Raw genomic sequence first — 22582 nt, 5'->3', positions numbered from 1 at the left:
TAGTGATAGAGCTTTAAAGGCTCCAACTCTACAGTAAACTTAAAGGCAGTTGTGATTTTTGAAGTATGTTGTACTCACATAGACTTTCTAGGGGTAATTTATCACCTTAACGCTGCTCTATTCTAATATAGGGGTGCTTATATCCCCACTTCTCTTATCTTTTCATGGACCCTTTGTGACTTCGAAGGGAGTTTTCTACTTTGAACGAAGACATGGAGTGCAGAAGGGAATGAGAATCTGGCTAATAATGTGACCCATAATTTGTGTTCTCACTCTGCTTTTACAAAGTATTGGGCTGGGTCTACTGCAGCAGTGGAAATTTGGCTTTGAGTTCTGGTGTTCAGAACTCATATTTCTGCTTGACTGAACTGTGAATGGAAAATCCCAAGTATCTTACAAAATTAGTAGCTGAATGGTGTCTTTACTAATCACTTCAGAGATGGAAAAAACTGAAGACATTTTAAAATTCAAAACCCATCAGCATGTGTTTCCCCTTTAATTGGCAGAAAATCAATCGTGAGAGCAACCCAGAGAGCTGACTTTTTTTCTCCGTCAGTTGCTCCAGCTGAACTACAGCTGCAAATTTCTTTAAAAAGAAAAAAAAAAAAAAAATCTTGAACGAGTAAGTGCAATAATTCCCACAAAATCAGTTGCTGGAGTTAATGACCAGTTTGTTAAGGCATTAACTGCCCTCAGCTGGGAATGACCAGTTTTGAGGGGAATGGCTGCACAACTGCTAAGATAATTCAGTAACGCGTTCAAATAATGATCCAGCTAATTAACAGTGAATTTCTGTGGAAATCCTATCGAAGTACTTATGACCTCTGCATTTAATAGCCGGTGACTTCATCATGATTCATGTTTATTACCATAAATACCAAAGGAATCATAATGACTAGGCCATTTTATTTTCACCGTGGCCTTATTACTTGAACAGATCTGACTAAGCCACCTATAGTCATGAAGGACCTAGTGCTCAAAATATTCAGTCTTTTCACTGCTCTGCTCAAAATTCACAGAGCCTTTGGTGCTTTGCCAGCATAGCGACTGCTATTGGCAGACTGCTTTAACTTGGGATGCCACTAGGGAATAATTGATGTCTGTAAGTCTTAAAGGAGCCCTTTTGAAATGTCTGCCATTGGTATGATGTAGAGAAATCATAGTTGGTTTGCTGGAGTTTATGGTTCTTCATCATGAATTCTTATGGGAAAATCATAACTCCCAGCCCCAAATTCGTTTAGGATATGCAAGATTTTTTTTTTTGAGATTTATTTTTTAAGAACTCAGATATCTTTTCTTCCAATGAATGAAGAAGACTATTATTAGCTTATAATAAGGGATAAGCTTTAATTTTACTTGGACCATTTAATCTCTCTTAATTGCTGTTTATTGCTATGTGATCTTTAAATTAGTCTTTAAGTAATAATAAATGTTGGCTGCCAGAAAGCCTCTACTTTCTGTGTGCAGCTGTGTTTGAAGAGATGAATTTAGGTTATTTCCAGACATCTTCCCCCCTCCAGGTATTCACTTTTCTCCTACAATATTTTGTCCTTTTGCTGTAGCTGTCAGATATCTGCTAGATACAGTAAAGTTATAGGCTGTGTTTTTATCAAGCAATTAATCACTTGTATAATCATTTATGATTCAATGAATATGACACCTGTGGTTTATATACTATAATCTTCCTTCAAACATTGCAGTTCTTTAGAGGAGATTGGAAATATGTGATTTGAAACCATAAGATATGAATTAGAATCATCAAGGTAACATATGGGTAACAACCATTTATAAAATATTTCCATCTTTTTTTCTGAATAAAAAACCAAGTGTCATCTTGTATCTTTTTTCATTCCCTAAATAAATACAAAATGAGAAGAAAATCAATTTTATAGATATTTGTAAATCAATTGATTGAATTCTAGGGAACCTTTACCCAGGTAAAATCTAGAGGACATATCAGCAACTTGGGTTATATAGACCTCTGAGTACAATATTGTAGTCCCTTATATCTGTCATCACCTCCTTTCACACTTTCCTCAAGGGAAAAAAAATATCTCTGGTCATATTCCAGTTTCTTTTGTTTGGTTGTGCTCAGCTCAAACAAATGGGGAAACACCTGTACGTTTTATTTGCCTGGGACATGAAACTTAAAGGTAAATGAAGTAATATAGCTAATAGTGAGGTTTGTCTTCTGTGTTCTCAGACTTCTCTCTCTGTGTCCTTTCATCTCTTTGTACCCCGTCGCCTCCACAGCTATTCCCCACTCTAGGAGTGAAATTAAGTTCTGTTACAGACAAGGAAGCATGAAAGAAGGAAGAGAGGGTCACAGTGTGTTTGTGGTGGTGGTGGAGGAATACATACTGATGACAATAATCTGTCCTTTGATTATTTTCTTTTCCCAATTTTTGTTCTGATTAAGGGATTTATAACCCTATGAGACTGATGAAGGGTCCTTATCAGATACTGGTCACTGAGTGGAGCCTTGAGGGATGAGGTGACTCTCCTAAGCCCGTACTTTGTGTATAGCAGAGCTTTATATGAAAGTGACTAGGGACAAGTGGCTCAACCACAGGCTCAGAATATACCTGTGAACCCTGTCTAGCTCATCTCAGAGGAATCTTGGCTGCCTCTTAAACCTACATTACCTCTAACTATGGTCAAATCTTGAGGATAGAAAACCACAAAGACAACATATATATTAGGGGAATGTGAAAATAGTGTTCTCTTGGTAAAACAGAAAAGTGTTATTATCAACATAATAACACTAAGAAATGACATTTATTGATTCAGTTTATTGTGTGTCAGACTCAGTACTAATTGTTTTACCAGGATTCTTTCACCTAATCTTCACATAACAACTCTTTGAGATAGGTACAGTTGTTATTCCAGTTTCACAGATGAAACTGAAGCACAGAGAATTTAAATAACACTCAAAAGGCCATTTATGCTAGTAAGTGGCAGAGCCACAAATTGAACCCAAGCAGTCTGCCTCCAGAGCCTGAGATTTGAACCACAGCATTTTACTGCCTCTGTTTACCACTCTACTCAACTTTTAAGCTTCTAGCACCTTGTTTTTCTCATAAAATCAAACACTGCTTGATAGCAGTTCTTGTCCAATTCAGTGAGAGTGAGTTTCAGAACTGCTATAGATCTAGTCCCCCAAACTGCTTGGGGTATAATGCAGTTTGTCCCTGTCAAGATCTTTCATCCATTGGAACCTATTGCATCTGGGCACAGGTACTCTGATAAATAACTGTTTTTCTTCATTTCATCTCCTCTCTTCTCCTCTTCTACCATCGTCTCACCTCTTTCTCCATAGAGTCCCTTCTTAACTGCATTTCTTTCCGGTACTGTGCCACTAAGGAATGATGATAATAATTTATGTTTATTTGGCATTATTTCACCCTTCCTGCTGCTTCCTGGAAGGCTTAGTAGAGAGTACATGCACACAGGCTTTGTAGTCCGACCTAGGTTTGAATCTCAGATTCACGAGCTGTGTTTCCTTTTGAAGGATTCATAACCTTAATGAATGTCATTGCCTCACATCCAGATCAAAGATAATACCTACCTCTTCAGTTGTTATAAGAGTTAAATGAGAAAATACATGCTTAACATACAAGAGGAACTATCAGTTTGCTTAACTCTTTCTCTCTTCCCTTCTCTCAAAGAATTGTAGTTATAGAAAGACTGGCTATCCACGAATCTTTTGGGATAGCCTTATAATCCTTGAGCTTCTGTTTTCTTCAGTCCTTTAGTTTTAGCACATTTTTGGGGCATGATAATCATTTTAGGTAAAGATTATGGGAAATTGAGCATATGTTCAGAGACTTTTTTTAAATCAAGCTTTATTTTCTAGAGCAATTTAAGGTTCATAGCAAAATTGAGCAGAAAGGACATTAATTTCCCATATACTTCCTGCCTGTCCCCCCAGCCTCCCACCTTTTTTAAAATTAATTTTTATTGGAGTTTAGTTGCTTTACATAGGTTTTTAAATAGAAGATCACAGATAAAGAAGAATTAGGAAGGTACTGGAGAACTGCAAGGATCTTTCACCTTTGGCCATGAGTATGGGGAGAGAAGGAGAAAGAGAAAGCACACAAGAGCAGAATTAGAACTGGCAGTAGAATGACTCATCCTACTTTTTGAAACTAGATATTTAGTTTTGCTGTAGAAAAAGAAAGTAATATAAATTATTGTTGAATCTGAGATGTTTCTTGCATATGTTATTCATCTACTTTTTAAAAATTATTGTAATTTTAGGACTTTTCTCTAGACTTTCTATTCTATCACATATCCTTTATCCTGAGTTATCCTTTGGAAGTGATATAGATATATAATCATATATATATGTGTATGTAATTTGCTCTAGAAGGACCTTCCTTGTTATTCTCTTTATGGGGTACAGATCTCTTAAAGGTGAATCTTTCTTTCCTCTCACCTTACATGAATTGATGTACTACTTTAGAACATTGCATTTTAGAATCCTTTCATCGATAACCAGCAGTAGACAGACAATCCTCAAACATAGAATAGTGTCTTTTTTCATTCTTAGTTCCACACTGAATATTAATGTCTGATTACTTACTTTGATGTTAAACAATCTTTTATATTGGATATTGATTTCTCTGTTTCTTCTACCATTTATTTAGTAAGTTGTGTGACTTGGAATCCTACTTTTCAGTGAATCCATTACATAGAGAAAATATTTTCAAATAATATTTTGAAAAAATTAAGTAGGACTAGAACCTACCCACAGCTGAACAACATATAGAAAGAAACTGTAATAGCAGGGAAAGAGAGACTGTGCCTTCAGAATATGAGTTTGCTGTAGGAACTTACTTGAAAAGATTTTAAAATACCTCAGTCCCTGGAGAAAAACTAAATACTGTGAAGTATAATCTGACCAAACCCCTAAGGGACACTTTCCTCTCTGGAGAATAAAGTTGGAATTTTTCATTTTTAATCTACGTATCATGCAAACCTATGCAAAGATTTGTTTTTCCTATGGCAAGTGTGTTTTATACTAGAATAAGTATAAATGAATGCCTTCAGTGGTGTAAAAATGTGATTTATTAAAATCTATGAGTCTTTTCTATTTAGATTGCTCTGATCCCAAGAGCAAAATACTGGGGTTGGGAACACCCAGTTAGTATCTACTTTTCTCTTTTTTGGAGTAATTTCACAGTTTTTGCATTACGTTTTCCTCCAGATGTAGTTCCTGCATATGTTGTATTCCAAGTGGTTAAGTTAGTGAATTCATAGATTTTTAGTTAAGATGAAAACGTTTACTAGTATGTATTCATCTGATGAACATATGCTAGATTTTATTGTTTTTGTTTTATGCCAAGAATTCATTTTTACATTGATAGAAAGCCATAGGAAATAGGCTTTAGCCAAACAATTTAAAAAGATGCAAAAGTCTTGATTTTTAAAAATTCTGTTTTTAAAATGTGTTTTATTCTATCATATGTCAGTGTATTTCAGTCTTTTATACCTGATAATAATATCTTACTTGAAAGACCGTTTTACCTTATGATATAAAAATGTTTGAGAGATACTGTAATATACCTCTGGTGTATATAACTTCACCTCTGGTGAAAATTCTGGAGTCAGAGAAACCTGTGTTTAGAGCCCTGCTCACCCACTTACAAGGCTGTGTAGGAAGTATTTATTTTTCTCCAAGTGTTAAGTTCCTCATCTGAAACATAAGGATGATAAAATTTATTTGACAGATTATTTTAAAGACTCACATTGTTCTTCCTTACCATATGATATATTTTTTATTTAACATGTAAGCTCCAGGAAAGCAAGAGGCTAGAGAGAGGGTCACTATATGTTTTTAAAAAACACCTGGAAACTTAAAACACTTTTGTGTCAAATCTGAAAATCTTGTAGAACTAGTAATTTCTGTCTTTGACTAAATGTGCTTATTTTTTCAGTTTTAGCCTCTGATTTTTTAAACATAACATTGTTTTTTTTTCCAGCTTTATTGAGATCTAACTGACATATAACAGTATGTAAGTTTAAGGTGATGACTCGATATATGTATATATTGCAAAATATATAAGGTTAGATATAAGGGTAGTTAACTATAAAAGTTACCACTTTAAGATTAGTTACCACATCCATCACCTCACATAATTACTTTTTTTCTGGTTGTAAGAACTTTTAAGATTTACTCTCTTAGCAACTTTCAGATGTACTATACAGTATGTTAACTATAGTCACCAGGCTTTTTAGATATTAAAAATAGAATCAATCAGCAGGTATTTATTGAGAAACTTCCATATGCTATACTAAGCCTATAAGAATACCAAGGTATGTCCCCTAAGAATTTCTCACCACCTCATAAAAGAGATAACCTAATATCTAAAAAATTTAATAAGAATATAAAATAGTATTTTTAAAAAACACGAAGTATTTTAGTAATTTTATACTATGGTAGACACAAGAATAAAGGTGCTGAATTTATCCTCCATGTCACAGTATATTTAAAATTTTCTTGATATGTTATTTATCAACTAAATTTATGTATATCCTTGATTTTGTTTTAAAACTCCAAATATCTCCAAGGATTTCTCATAGCCCAAATTTTTTAAAAATAATATTGTTTTTTGGATAAAACTTTTTAGCTAAACTTTGCTAGCTCAAGTTTTGTCACTGACTTTGAGATCATAAGTAGATCCTTAAAATATGGTCTGTCTGAAAGCATGTAGAAGGACTACATGACATATTAAAGTCCCATTTTATTTTTCAAATCTATGATATATCATTCACTTTTCTTTTTTCAGTTTCAAGGTGTACGAAACTAGAATAATCTTACCTCAGAAGTTCTGAGTCAATCCTTAGACTATGCTTATTATCTCTACCCTTTAGCATTTTATAGTCATGTATTTTTTTTCCATCTTTATTGGAGTATAATTGCTTTACAATGTTGTGTTAGTTTCTGCTGTACAACAAAGTGAATCAGCTATATGTATACATATACCCCCATATCCCCTCCCTCGTGAACCTCCCTCCCACCCTCCCTATCCCACCGCTCTAGGTCATCACAAAGCACCGAGCTGATCTCCTTGTGCTATGCAGCTGCTTCCCACTAGCTATCTATTTTACATTTGGTAGTGTATATACGTCAGTGCTACTCTCTCACTTCGCCCCAGCTTCCCCGTCCTGCCCCTGTGTCCTCAAGTCTGTTCTCTATGTCTGCATCTTTATTCCTGCCCTGCCACTAGATTCATCAGTACCGTTTTTTTAGATTCCATATATGTGCTTTAGCATACGGTATTTGTTTTTCTCTTTGTGACTTACTTCACCCTGTATGACAGACTCTAGGTCCATCCACCTCATTACAAATAACTCAATTTCGTTCCTTTTTATAGCTGAGTAATATTCCATTGTATATATGTGCCACATCTTCTTTATCCATTCATCTGTCGATGGACACTTAGGTTGCTTCCACGTCCTGGCTACTGTAAATAGTGCTGCAGTGAACATTGTGGTACATGTATCTTCTTGAATGATGGTTTTCTCAGGGTATATGTCCAGTAGTGAGATTGCTGGGTCATATGGTAGTTCTACTTTTAGTTTTTTAAGGAATCTCCATACTGTTTTCCATAGTGGTTGTATCAATTTACATTCCCACCAACAGTGCAAGAGGGTTCTCTTTTCTCCCCACCCTCTCCAGCATTTATTGTTTGTAGATTTTTTTGATGATGGCCAGGCCATTCTGACTGCTGTGAGGTGATACCTCATTGTGGTTTTGATTTGCATTTCTCTAATGATTAGTGATGTTGAGCATCTTTTCATGTGTTTTTTGGCAATCTGTATGTCTTCTTTTGGACATGTATTTTTTTTTTATTGTAACAAATACTATTCTACTTTGTTTATTATTTGTTATTTTTCCAGTTTCTGATTCATAAAAATTAAATATACTTTTTGTTTACTATTTCTTATACATTATCACTGTCAATGAAGTGTGTTTATCATATATTTTGATGAAACAGTAAGGATGGAGGGGCCAGTGGCCAAATCTACTTTTTAGTGGGCTACTGGGAACAATTAATTCTTAGGTTTGTGGTTAATTTTTTTCAAAAGTATACCTTGTAAAATACACATAATCTCTTGGAACTTAGTGATATTTCATAGATAGTGTGCTCCAAACTTTGGAATTGAAATAGGGAGCTCAAAATATTTTCTAAATTAGGGTTATATAATGATTTTTTTTGATTCAGTAGCTTAAAAGTTTTAATGCATTAAGTTAAGTGTGTTATACAAAAAAAATTAATTTCTTTGTGGTCATTCCATGCCATGCATGGCATAATATAAAATCTCACCATATCCATGATTTCTTATTTGCAGGCAATGAAAACTACAAACAAATAGCAATGTGTGTTCTTTACCACATAAGCATGGATGACCGCTTTAAATCAATGTTTGCATACACTGACTGTATACCACAAGTAAGTGCTTTAAGTGTTTTTTTTAAAAGGCATTCAAAAAATATGTTTTTTGCTTTCTTCCCTTGATTTGCCAGATAGGTTTTTTCTTTAAAATTCCCCTCTTAAAAATAATATAAACTTGTTATATACAATCTGGAAAGTACAGAACATTATAAAAATGAAAGTAACTTTCTGTTATCCCAAACCCAGAGATAACCATTTAAAATTTTGGTACATTTTCTTCTACATGGTTAAAAAAAATACTGTATTGAGATTATATGCCATATGTAATTTTATATTGCTTTTTTAACTTAATATATCGTTAAGTACCCTCCCATGTCACTGAACATTCTTCAAAAATTATTCATAATAGTTGTATACTATTTTATTGCATAAGTGTACCATAATTTAAATATTGTTAAATTGTATATTTAGGTTTTTTTCCAGTTTATCACATAAAAACTGATGTAAGTAAACGTATGTAAACAAATGAAATAATGTGGAATAAATATCATAGTATGTAAAAGCTTAACCACATCTCAATTTTTTCTTTAGTTTAAATTCCTAAAAGTAGAATTACTAGGTCAAAAGGTATTTTGTGTATTTGACACAATATGGGCAAATTACCTTCTAAGAAGATGTGAGTTGATTTTTTTCCAACTGTCACTTCACTTTTAACAGCACTGAATACTATCATTTCTCTAAAAATGGAGTGTCTCTATTTCTTTTTATTTGCATTTTATTTGCATTTCTGTGAATATTGGTGAGGTTGAACATTTTTCACATGCTTATTGTTGATATTATGTTATAAATCATTCATGTCCCTTGATAATTTTTCCATTGGCATGTCAATATTTTAGGATTAATAAATAATATCTCTATATATAATAACTATTTTAACTCCTTGTCATATTACAGACGTTTCCCAACTTTGTCATTTGCCCTTTAATTTTGTTTGTGGTTGACGGTTTTAAATGCTTTGCGTTCTCTGATGGGAAAATGCTTCATCAAAATACTTTTATTTTTATAGCACTGCTCTCAAGAAAGATTTTTGCTATAACTCAGTTGCTTGATATATTTCATATGTTAGGTTTATTTGTCTTGAAGGAGTTTAGTGATTTTTTTTTTCATAGACTATAATGGTGGAGATTCTATACATGTGTAATTTTACTCTTAGGGAATTTACATTCATGGAATCACTATTGTGCCATTAATCTTCATTAAACTGAGCTCTACTAATTTGAATACTATTTGATGATTGGAACACTAGTTAGGCTGATTTTTAATATTATTTTTATAGTATGGCTTTCTAAAATAGAAAAAGCAAAATCGCAGGATGTATAATATACAATAAAAATAACACTTTTAAAAGACACTTCAGAAGAATATGTATAGTAAGTCATACTTATTAAAGTAATCCTCTTAAGACTCCTACTACATAATTCCTTATTAGCCTAATATAAGTTATTAAATGTATATTATTTGGCAAATAATTATTATGTAGTAAAAAACAGGCCATAGTTTTTATTAATTTTTATTAATCCTTCTATTCATCCCAAATTAATAAAACGGTTCTAAAAATTGAATTTGCTATTCCAGAATTTTAATACTTTATCTACATGCAATTAAAAAACTGATAAACTCTCAAGGATAATTTCTTAGGCTTTTATACCAGGGGATAAACTAATTATGCTTGTTTACAGAAAGTAGACATCCTTCAAATATGAAGCATATTTTATCTAACAAGGCAAGGCTTCTTATAGAGATAACACATGTCAGACTACAGCCGATACAAAGTGTAATCAAACTCTTTGTCAAACAAGTTTTCAATAAAAAAGTAGCCATGTCAAAGGGGGATTACAGGTGATTTACTACAGTCTCACTTCATATGTTCCAAGGGGTTTTGCTTCACAGTTTCAAAGGGTGTTCCTTTTCCAATCCCATTTAATGTCAGAACTTCATTGACTACAGGATATGAATTGGAAAGCAATGATAAAAGAATGATATTTTTGTCTAGATTGACTGTTTTTATCTAGATTAGATTTTAAAGAAAATAACATTAAATAAAAGAGAAATAAATGTAAACTAAAAAGAGATTGAAAACTTTTTTTGTTAAATATTTAATTTGGAGTTACCCTTCCCTCTATACCCTAGAATTTACAATCTCAAACATAAAATGTGAAACTTTATTTTCAATAAATAATCAGAAATAAAAGCCTGTTTACGTTACTTTTGAAACATTATTATTATTGCAGTTGAAGACTTTGTAGAAAATTCTCCCATACCTTTTCAAGGACAACATTCATGCTTGTTTCCTTGCCAGATAATTTTCTAACGTGAAACATTTCTGCAGTGGGGTTTTCAGAACATTTGTGGTCTGTATTTCATGAACAGAATCTTGCAAAATTCATTCAGTGGTCAGTGTTTTGGGGTTTTAGTTTATTATATTTTGTTTTTAAAGCTCAACCCTGGTAAGAATAGTGAGGGTATGTTATCAAATTATGTTGTAAACATCCTGAAACTTTTTAGTATGAGGCCATATTTTGAGAAACCAAATGGTACTCTAGAATAGTATGTTTGTTTCTAAAGTGCTATCCAGCCTATAACTTGTACTTTATAAGGCTCAACTTTGACATATTTGGGGAAAAGTTGACATGGTTTGATTGCCACCCAGTACCAATTGTAAAAGTACATTGTAAAATAAAAGAATCATGGAAAGCAAATTTGGGATTAAATTGAAATTCCCAAGCTTCCTTCAGGAATTAAAACGATACTCAGAAGTATTGACTCCTTGAAGTAATGTTTATAATACTAACAAAGCTTTGAACTCATTTGTGGTAGCAACTGATTAACCTACTTATTAAATAAAACCATATCTGAAGTTTGGAATATATTAGAGTTAATGTAATACTCTGTTCACTTTGAAATTATGCACATTAATTTTTGTTTAGTAAATATTGTCAAGTATTACAAATGAATTTTTCAAATGAGCAGCCTAAAATAACTTTGAAAGTAAGAAAGCAGTGGTTCAATTGTCATTCATATTCATTTCAGTGATCAAAAAAGATGTGGGATATGGTCATATTCTTTAATTCCATTAGATACATATGTAAAGGAACTTTATAAACTGTGAAACACTGTACAAAAATAAGGTGCCATTAGTAAATGCTTCTCATTATTTTGGAACCACTCAGAGTCCAATTTAAATACTCCCTTTCTTATATGTGTTATATAGGCTAAACCTATACTTTCTAAAATTTCTTCATCAGAATTTTATTAGTCCAAATAAACAATGTGTTAACATTGGGCTCATGGAATAGCATTTCATAAATTAGATTAACCTTAAGAGGTTGTATCTAGTGCATGATCATGGTCTTTTGGGGGAAAAATGATTACTGATTTCTCATTCTTAAAGAGCTGGGCTTTGGTGGAAATAGATTGTGAGTTGCTCTAACATAAGCCTATAATTAGAGCTCACTTTTGTAAATTATTTAATATGCAGAGTAGATGTTATAAAGTCAACATGCCTCATAGTCTCTCCCAATATTATGTTGCTTTGCTTCTTTTGTACTTTATTGCCTCTAATTATCCAATATATTCTCATTTTTTCCCTCTATTATGCCACTATTTTGTAAAACTTGGGGGTCAAGGCAAGTCTTTCTTTATGTATGATCTTAATGGTCTCAGTGGGTGAATTGTTCCAGGTAAGCATACTTGGGGATACCAGGAGTTAATGGTTGTATTCTAATAATAGTTAAGAGTACACATTAACAGTTCATTGTTATTTAGACCTCTAAGATGCATGTTTTGTTTAAATAGGTGCAAATGCCATCCAGATGCTTATAAAAGTATTTATTGGTAATAGAATGGCCAAAGTACATGTTTAGGTAATGATGTCATGGTGTTATTTAACATTTTACCTAGAACAGTGCGCAAGAATCTTCATAGTAATCCACACGTTTTCTACCACAGTTGTCCTATTTGGCCCCTCTTTGATCTACACGCTTCTTTTGAGCTGAATGCTGGTAAACGTCCTTTCTGACAGCCCCCTTTGCTCCTGCCTGCCATTATCTGCTGAAGTTCAGAAACCAGAGCATCACTTCAAACAGCAGAGTTAGGGAGTAGCCAGTCAGAAGAGATTCCTGAGGCATGCAAAGTTCTGCCATAATCATTCAAAGATGTTTGGGTAGGGGGGTGGGGGTGGCAGAGGTGTATGTGAATACAGAGAGCTGTAGGGGTTGGCCTCTGGTCACTGGTAAATAAGTGAAGTCAGGTGCCAGAGAGTCTAGACACAGTGATTTCAGTCCTGGGTCTTTGGTATCTGATACTCAATATGGGACTTGTCTGATTGAACACTATTGCCTCTTCATTGCACAGGCTGAAGCCTTTTAGTGCCTTCCTGTTAAATTAGTAAAAGATGACAATGGACATAGTTAAAACAGAACAAATCTAGTTTTAGTATTTCCTAGTTGTCAGCAATTACACTTACATCTGAAGTGCTATGGGTAGCAGTCAAAGACAGTGTTGCACGTAGAGCTTGAACTAAACTATTATTTTAAAATGTGAACACTTTAAAATTGAAATGTTTCTCTTTCTTATTATGAAAAACTAATTCTATATCATGATGTATTTCATTCACCCTTAGTCCTGATTTCTCTTGATTTGGGGATGTAGGTGTTGGATAAGGTTTTAAACCATGCATTATTTTTTAAAAAGCTAGCTCCTGAATATTTCACCACAGGACTTAACGTGGAAATTACAAAAACAAGGCAAAACAAAAACCCTCAGCTTCTAACAAATCACCCTGTAACACCGTTCTTAAGGGCAAATTTCATACTACAAGGTTAATTTCAAGTAAACAGCGACAGATATTTTGCCTTGCTAAACATTGCATTGATGTAACAAACAGACTTGTTATTTTTAAAAAGCTTCTTGTATTAGGAGACGTTTGGAAGAAATCTATAGTGGGTTTTTAATTAGAGTATGAGAAACATACTGTATATATTTACATTTTTAGAGGATTGTCACCTACATTTTTATTAATTTGTAATTTAGTTGGCAGTTAATAGGTAGCAAAATCTGTTAAAAGTATATCCAATAAATTAAGATTATTTTATCTTTGCCATAGAATTTTTTTGTTCTGCAACATTATTAAGTGTTAGTGATTAAAGATTCCACTAGCAGCAACATTTGTGTTAAAGAAGTGCTCTCTGGGAAAAGGCATGATACATGCCAACCATTCACCAGCTATAGTGTTTTTGTAGTTCTCAGCAAATAGTGAATTTTATATATATACATATAGTTTTGTTAGAATTATATCTAAGTATTTTTGGGAGCAATTGTAAGTGGATTTGCTTTTTAAATTTTGGTTTCCAGGTGTTCATTGCTAGCATACAGAAATAAGATTAATTTTTGTGTGTTCACCATGTATCCTTTTTGAAACTTAGAAGTTATTTGGAACTAACATAGAGAATAACCAAAACAAGATTTAACAAAATAGGGTCTAACCAGTCAACAAAGGCATGTTGATCTAAAAAGGTATCCGCTGAGATAAAACATAAGAAATTTTTAGGTTATAAATTTAGGATTGACTTCCATATGTTGTTAGCAATTTGACTAAGAGAAAAATATATTTATATAATATGCACTAAGTTAATATGCTATTTACCAATAATAGTAGACAAGCTTCTTAAAAGTATAGCTTAAGGTTTGTTCATTTCTCCTTTATTACATAGCAACTATCTCTCATCATGACAAATCTAGATTACTGCTAAATGGAGTAAGTGGCCTGCCTTTTTCTTCCTACTCTTCTGTCTGCTGCTTCTCAGATCCATCTTCCCTTTCTCTCTCTCTTTTTTTTAAATAAATTTATTGATTAATTGATTGATTTTTGGCTGGGTTGGGTCTTTGTTGCTGCACACGGGCTTTCTCTAGTTGCAGCAAGCGGGGACTACTCTTTGTTGCAGTGTGTGGGCTTCTCATTGCAGTGGCTTCTCTTGTTGCGGAACAGGGGTTCTAGGCACGTGGGCTTCCGTAGTTGTGGCGTGCGGGCTCAGTAGTTGTGGCTTGTGGGCTCTAGAGCACAGGCTCAGTAGTTGTGGTGCACGGGCTTAGTTGCTCCATGGCATGTGGGATCTTCCCGGACCAGGGCTCGAACCCGTGTCCCCTGCATTGGCAGATGGATTCTTAACCACTGCGCCACCAGGGAAGTCCCTTCCCTTTCTCTTATCATTAAGTAGAGTTCGTTTCTTATTTTATACACACTCCCAAATGATTGGGTCCAGCTTTACAGGTTCGGTTATCAACCATAAATGACAATTCCTAAAATTATACCTTCAGTCCAAACATGTCTTCTAAACTTGTGTTTATAACTTTTACTGACTATCTGCACCAGACTGTCACATAGGCAGCTTAAATTCAGCATGTCCAAAACCAAAATTACTGTTTTCCCTTTAAAGTTTTTTCCTACTTTGGTTTCTGTCTTTTGGTAAATGTTAGCACCACCATCCATGTTGTTGTTTAGGGCAGAAACCTGTGAGTCATCTTTGACCCTTCCTCTCCCTTAACCCCAACATCTAGTCAGTTATTAAATCCCAGTTTGATTCTCTTTCCTAAATATATCTCTGAGCCATCCTTTTTATCTCTATCCCCACTGCTCTACCTAGTCCAGGCAACCATCATCATACCTCGACTTTTCCACTAGCCCCTTAGATGGTTTTGCCACATTTTCTTACCCTGTTTCAATCTATTTTCTACATTGACCAGATCTTTTCGAAACGTAAATCTTATCCTTACACTTTCCTTATTTGGAAGCCTTTAATGTCTTCCCATTTACCTTAGGATGAAGCCCAAAATCCTTAACGTGTACTTCAGAATCCTGCGTGATCTGGCTTTCACCTTATCTCTTAACAGTATTTCCCTCACTCCAACCATGCTTGGCCTTCTCTTAATTCTTCAGAAGAATGACTTTTTTTCCTGCCTTGTAACCTTTGCACAAGCTATTTTCATTGCTCAGAATGGTCTACTTCCACACAACATTTTAAATTCCTTAAATGAAAAGGCTTTATCTAATATACCTCTTATATTCTCCAGTGTACTTGGAAGTTCATATTGAATGCTGAGCATCTAATAGTTCATTGAGCATTCCGTTATTCAACAGTAAAAGCCTACCACTTCTATGTTGAAAATGTAATTGTATTATATTATTTCCAACATACAATCTAAGGTAACACACTGTGATAAAATAGTGCCTGTGGTTTTTTGTGTGTTTGGGGGTTTTTTGAGTAAAATATGTTTTGTGCTTCTTGCTAGTTAATGAAGATGCTCTTTGAATGTTCGGATGAACGAATTGACTTGGAACTCATTTCTTTCTGCATTAATCTAGCTGCTAACAAAAGGAACGTACAGCTTATCTGTGAAGGTTAGTGCCTTTGAGCTTCATAGATAACCTCTATCATATGCTATTGGCATATGATGGAAAATAGATAATAAGGAATTAAGAAATATAGTAAATATGTAAATCCTATTTTTAAATAGTTTTAAAAATTATAGCTATAATCCTTAAATGTCAGACTCAGAATATTCTTACATCATGAGTAGAAACGCTTACCCTTTAGTAACATTTTATAAACCATTTGGTCAGTTACCCTTAATTGAAATTTGATTTTTAAAAATATTTTCTAGATGAAATAAAACTTTTTATTTGCAAAGCAATCTGTTACAGTGTAAGATGTTGCAATACAAATGTATTAGCTATTTGTTTCTATAGTACCTTCATAAAATGATTCATCATACATTATGATATTTCAGAGTTTGCTCAATAGTTTTTTCATATTTGAGAAGTATACATGTTCATTATAAAAAGTACAAATGAGCAAACAGGAAAAAATTAAAAATTTTACTCCCACTATCCAGAGATAATCATAGGTAAAACTTTGGTACAATGCTTCTGTGTATTTTTAAATTAAAATGGGATTCTCTCTATATATGGTGACATATTTTTTGAAGTTAATATCTGAATATCATTCCATATGATTAAATACTTTAATAAAACATAATTGCCAGTAGCTGCAAAATAATCCATTAGAGGATTTTCCATAGTTTAATCTGCTAGTTTGTTGCCACTTCTTTTCTGTTACAAGCAATGCTACAGTAATTTTCCTTTCTCTGAATCTTTCATGTTTCCATTTTTATATTCTTAGGATGAATTCCTAGAAGTACAATTTTTATGGGTCAAAAAGTATTTACATTTTAAAACTTTGTGGTACATATTTCATATACATACTGTGCTTCCATTTATGTGAAATTCTAGAAGAGGCAAAACTAATCTGTGTTTAAAAATAAAAAATAAGAAAAAGGGGAAGAGGAGGAAGAGGAAAAGGAGGAGAAAAGAAAAGTAATTGTATTGGGGGACTAAGATTGACTAAGCACAAGGGAACTTTCTGCATTGAATGGAAATATTCTGTATCTTGATATGGGTACGAATTACACAGGGGCATACATTTATTAAAATTAATTGTACACTTAATATTTACGTATTTTCTGTGTGTAAATTGGGGTTTTTTGAGAACCGAAAATTTTAAAAATCATTAAATTTAAATGAACCTTTATTGGGGGAGTTTTTCTGTTTTTATTATCAGGAAATGGGCTGAAGATGCTCATGAAGAGGGCTCTGAAGTTCAAGGATCCATTGCTGATGAAAATGATTAGGAACATTTCCCAGCATGATGGACCAACTAAAAATTTATTTATTGTAAGTGTAGTTTTTGGCTTTCTGTGTATTAAAATAGCCTGAGAATTAAAGCTTTAAAGTGCTGTGTCTGGAAATATAACTCTTCCTTAGCTCTTGTCAAATATTAATTCATGACCCAAGTTGGTTTTTCTTCAACTTCCTTGTAAGTTTAGCTCCTAGAAATCTCAACCTAAGTTTTAATGTTGTTTTTGTTTTACGATCCCTATCCCTAACCTTTTCATCCTCACTCCAGTTTGCTTGCCTTAAACCAGTTCACCATAGTCTCCCTTAGCAATTTAGCTCAAGGTTATTAAAATAAGAGAATCACATTTGATACTTTTTCTTCCTATGGGTTAAATTATTAGATTAGTTCTTCTGCAGAAATCATATTTTAAATTTGTATTAAAATTCTATTTTATTCAGGATTATGTTGGGGACCTTGCAGCTCAAATCTCTAATGATGAAGAGGAGGAGTTTGTGATTGAATGTTTAGGAACTCTTGCAAATTTGACCATTCCAGACTTAGACTGGGAATTGGTTCTTAAGGAGTATAAGCTGGTTCCGTACCTCAAGGATAAACTCAAACCAGGTCTGTGCTAAATATTTCACTTCTGCGTAATCATTAAGTTATTTCTTTCTGTTGTGGATAAGGCTGCTAGAACAGTATTTTGTGACCATTATTGTACTATGTAACACATTTTCTTCCCACACCTCTAGTTCTAGCCCTAGTTCTAGTTTCTTTCTCTCAGAAAGGCAGTCACTAGTTCTCCTCGTATATGTATGTACTCTCTTCCCTAACAGTATGTTTTTTTAATATTAGTTTCCCTTTCCTATCCTGTCTTCTTATTTTTTTATCCTGCCTTTTTAAAATTACTAAATACCATCCCGCTCTACACGAGTTCACATGCACATACTAAGTTCTTTGAGGCATTCAAATGACTCTTCTATTTTCTGTGTTTACATTGTCATTCATTTGTATTTGCAAAGACTTATCTCCACCTCTCTACTGCCCCACCACCACAAACTGTCATCATGGAATGGAATTCCGCGAACATGGAATTTTGGAAAAAGGACACATTTATAAGCGTGTTAATGATTCATAAGAACTGATTTAATAGCTTTTAGTATCTTTTCTGTGAATTAGAATTTTGGCAATATAAAAGGATTTGTATCAGGACATTTCAATGAAAACTTTCTGTGATTTGACTTTACTAGGTGCTGCAGAAGATGACCTTGTTTTAGAAGTGGTTATAATGATTGGAACTGTGTCTATGGATGACTCTTGTGCTGCATTGCTAGCCAAATCTGGGATAATCCCTGCACTCATTGAGTTGCTAAATGGTAAATTATAATTTATCTTAATTTATTTTTATGCTAATATATAAACAAGTTATGAGTTTAGATTTTTAAATGTGGAATCTGCAATCATGAAATATTATTTATCTTGTTGCGTTACTCATCTTACAGCAACTTAAATTATATAGTTAGGAAAATGAATTAAATATACTTTTACTGGGATTAGATAGCATAGTATCAAATAGCTTTAGGTTGCAAAGTTAAGAATGTTGCTATAAAGTGATTCAGGACCAATTTCACAGACACTACCCTCCTCTTATCAGCCTTGAACAACTAATATTCTACCATTTCTTCTTTATGTTGAGCTTTGTTTTGGTTGAATTGGATCTTCTATCTTGCACAAACCCTTTTTTTTAATATCTTGATTTCTAATCAGAAAAGTTTATTTGGAAGCTAATTCTAATCACCATATTCCCTCCTAGATCCATATATATAGTATTGTCCTCTAAACTTTCTGCAGTGAAGAAAATGTTCTCTATCTGCACTGTCCAGCACATGTGGCTATTGAATACTTGAAATGTGGCTGTTGGGACTGAGAACCTGGAGTTTAAATTAAATTTAATTAAAATTAACTAACCACATTGGCTATGGTTACAATACTGGATAGCGGAGGCCTAGATAGTCTTCCCCTTACCTTTGTTTTGCTCTTAAGGGCCAAGGTTTCGTTTTCCATATTGTATACAAAATTTGTCTGACTCTAATAGTATTTTATTAGGGCCAAGTTCTCTAGGACCTTGTGTTAGTCTGCTCAGGTCGCCATAACAAAATACCACAGACTTGGTGGCTTAAACAACAGAAATGTATTTTCTCATAGTTCTAGAGGCTGGGAAGTCTATCAGGGTGCCAGCCAATTTGATTCCTGGTGAGGTCTTTCTTTCTGGGTTGCATAAGACCACCTTCTTGTTGTGTCCTAACATCCTCATATGGCAGGCGGGCAGAGGAAGTGGGGGAGAGGGAGAGAGAGAAAGCACGAGCACACACAAGTGCTTGGGTATCCCTTCTTATAAGGTTACTAATCTTGTGGGATCAGGACTCCACCCTTATGACCTCATTTAACCTTACTTATTTCCTTATGGCCCTATCTCCGAATATAGTCACATTTGGGATTAGGGCTTCAGCATATGAATTTTGGAGGGATGCAATTTGCCCATAGCAGATATACATTAAAAGTAGCTAATTAGTATAGAAGTTAAATATACTAATATGGAAAGCTTAAAAAGACCCTCTAATCTCAGTCTTTCCTGTACCAGGTATAATAGGTAAAGAAAAATACACAAGTTGTAAGTATGTATAGCACAATGAATTTTCAAAATGAGCGCTCTCATGTTATTCCCACTCATATGAGGAAATGAAACATTACCAGCACCCTAGAAGTCCCTCTCCTGCCACCTCCCAGTCATTACCACCTTTGCCAGAGTGGTTTCCATTTTTCTTTTTATCACCCATAGATGAATTTTGCTTGGTTTTCAGCATTTTAGAAATAGAGTCTTGTTTCTTTTTCCCTATAAATGTGAGGTTTGTCTATGTTTTGTACAGAACTATGTTTATTTTTGTTGCTGTTTAAATAAATATACCACTATTTTTCCTTTCTACTGTTGATTGATAGTAGGGTGGTTGTTTTTGTTTGTTTTCTTTTCTAATCTATTTATTTATTTTTCATTGGAGTAAAATTGATTTACAATGTTGTGTTAGTTTCTGCCGTACAATGAAGTGAATCAGCTCTATGTATACCTATATCCCCTCCCTCTTGGACCTCCCTCCCCCGCTACCCCCGCATCTAGGTCATCACAGAGCACCAGGCTGAGCTCCCTGTGCTATACAGCAGGTTCCCACTAGCTATCTGTTTTACACATGGTAGTGTATTTATGTCAAACCTAATCACCCAATTCATCCCATCCTCCCCTTACCCCCGTGTCCACATGTCCGTTCTCTATGTCTGTGTCTCTATTCCTGCCCTACAAATAGGTTCATCTGTACCATTTTTCTAGATTCTATATATATGTGTTAGCATACGGGATTTGTTTTTCTCTTTCTGGCTTACTTCACCCTGTATGACAGACTCTAGGTCCATCCACGTCTCTACAAATGACCCAATTCCATTCCTTTTTATGGCTGAGTAATATTCCATTGTATATATGTACCACATCTTCTTTATCCATTCATCTGTCAATGGACACTTAGGTTGTTTCCATGTCCTGGCTATTGTAAATAGTGTTGCAGTGAACATTGGGGTACATGTGTCCTTTTGAATTATGGTTTTCTCAGGGTATATGCCCAGTAGTGGGATTGCTGTGTCATATGGTAGTTGTATTTTTAGTTTTTTAAGGAACCTCCATACTGTTCTCCGTAGTGGCTGTATCAATTTACATTCCCACCAACAGTGCAAAAGGGTTCCCTTTTCTCCACACCCTCTCCAGCATTTATTGTTTGTAGATTTTTGGATGATGGCCATTCTGACTGGTGTGAGGTGATACCTCACTGTAGTTTTGATTTGCATTCTTCTAATAATTAGTGATGTTGGGTATCTTTTCATGTGCCTCTTGGCCTTCTGTATGTCTTCTTTGGGGAAATGTCTGTTTAGGTCTTCCACCCATTTTTTAATTGGGTTGTTTGTTTTTTTGATATTGAGCTCCATGAGCTGTTTCTATATTTTGGAGATTAATCCTTTGCCGTTGCTTCATCTGCAACTATTTTCTCCCATTCTGAGGGTTGTCTTTTCATCTTGTTTATGGTTTCCTTTGCTGTGCAAAAGCTTGTAAGGTTAATTAGGTCCCATATATTTATTTTTGTTTTTATTTTCATTACTCTAGGAGGTGAGTCAAAAACGATCTTGCTGTGGTTTATGTCAAAGAGTGTTTTTCCTATGTTTTCCTCTAAGAGTTTTATAGTGTCTGGTCTTACATTTAGGTCTTTAATCCATTTGGAGTTTATTTTTGTGTGTGGTGTTAGGTAGTGTTCTAAATTCATTCTTTTGCATGTAGTTGTCCAGTTTTCCCAGCACCACTTATTGAAGAGGCTGTCTTTCCTCCATTTTATGTTCTTGCCTCCTTTGTCATAGGTTAGGTGACCATATGTGCATGGGTTTATCTCTGGGCTCTCTATCCTGTACCATTGATCTATATTTCTGTTTCTGTGCCAGTACCATACTGTCTTGATTACTGTGGCTTTGTAGTATAATTTGAAGTCAGGTAGCCTGATTCCTCCAGCTCCATTTTTCTTTCTCAAGATTGCTTTGGCTATTTGGGGTCTTTTGAGTTTCCGTACAAATTGTAAAATTTTTTGTTCTAATTCTGTGAAGAATGCCATTGGTAGTTTGATAGGGATTGCCTTGAATCTGTAGATTGCTTTGGGTAGTATAGGCATTTTCACAGTATTGATTCTTCCCATCCAAGAACATGGTATATTTCTCCATCCATTTATGTCATGTTTGACTTCTTTCATAGTGTTTTATAGTTTTCTAAGTACAAGTCTTTTGCCTCCTTAGGTAGGTTTATTCCTAGGCATTTTATTCTTTTTGTTGTGATGGTAAATGGGATTGTTTCCTTGATTTCTCATTCTGATTTTTCGTTGTTAGTGTATAGGAATGCCAGAGAGTTCTGTGCATTAATTTTTTATCCTGCAACCTTACCAAATTCATTGATTAGTTCTAGTAGTTTTCTGGTGGCATCTTTAGGATTTTCTATGTATAGTATCATGTCATCGGCAAACGGTGACAGTTTTAAATCTTCTTTTCCAATTTGTGTTCCTTTTATTTCTTTTTCTTCTCTGATTACCGTGGCTAGGACTTCCAAAACTATGTTGAATACGAGTGGCAAGGGTCGACATCCTTGTCTTGTTCCTGATCTTAGTGGAAATACTTTTAGTTTTTCACCATTGAGTATGATGTTTGCTGTGGGTTTGTCATGTATATCCTTTATGTTGAGGTAGGTTCCTTCTGTGCCCATTTTCTGGAGAGTTTTTATCATAAATGGGTGTTGAATTTTGTCAAAAGCTTTTTCTGCATCTATTGACATGATCATATGGTTTTTATTCCTTAATTTGTTAATATGGTGTATCA

General features: G+C 34.1%; 1 protein-coding gene across 2 annotated transcripts in view; it reads left to right on the top strand.

The window, feature by feature from the left end:
• The window catches only part of KIFAP3 (kinesin associated protein 3), a 167503-nt gene that overhangs the window by 87194 nt on the left and 57727 nt on the right, over positions 1-22582 (top strand). For both annotated transcript variants that reach the window (XM_068541225.1, XM_068541224.1), the window contains exons 11-15: positions 8359-8459; positions 15750-15858; positions 17078-17190; positions 17593-17758; positions 18385-18510. In XM_068541225.1, coding sequence (XP_068397326.1) covers positions 8359-8459; positions 15750-15858; positions 17078-17190; positions 17593-17758; positions 18385-18510 — 615 coding nt within the window. The remainder of the gene's footprint in view (positions 1-8358; positions 8460-15749; positions 15859-17077; positions 17191-17592; positions 17759-18384; positions 18511-22582) is intronic.

Source organism: Eschrichtius robustus, chromosome 3 (genome assembly GCF_028021215.1).
Source record: "Eschrichtius robustus isolate mEscRob2 chromosome 3, mEscRob2.pri, whole genome shotgun sequence".
Classification (NCBI taxonomy): Eukaryota; Metazoa; Chordata; class Mammalia; order Artiodactyla; family Eschrichtiidae; genus Eschrichtius; species Eschrichtius robustus.
This window is presented reverse-complemented; position numbering and strand designations above follow the sequence as displayed.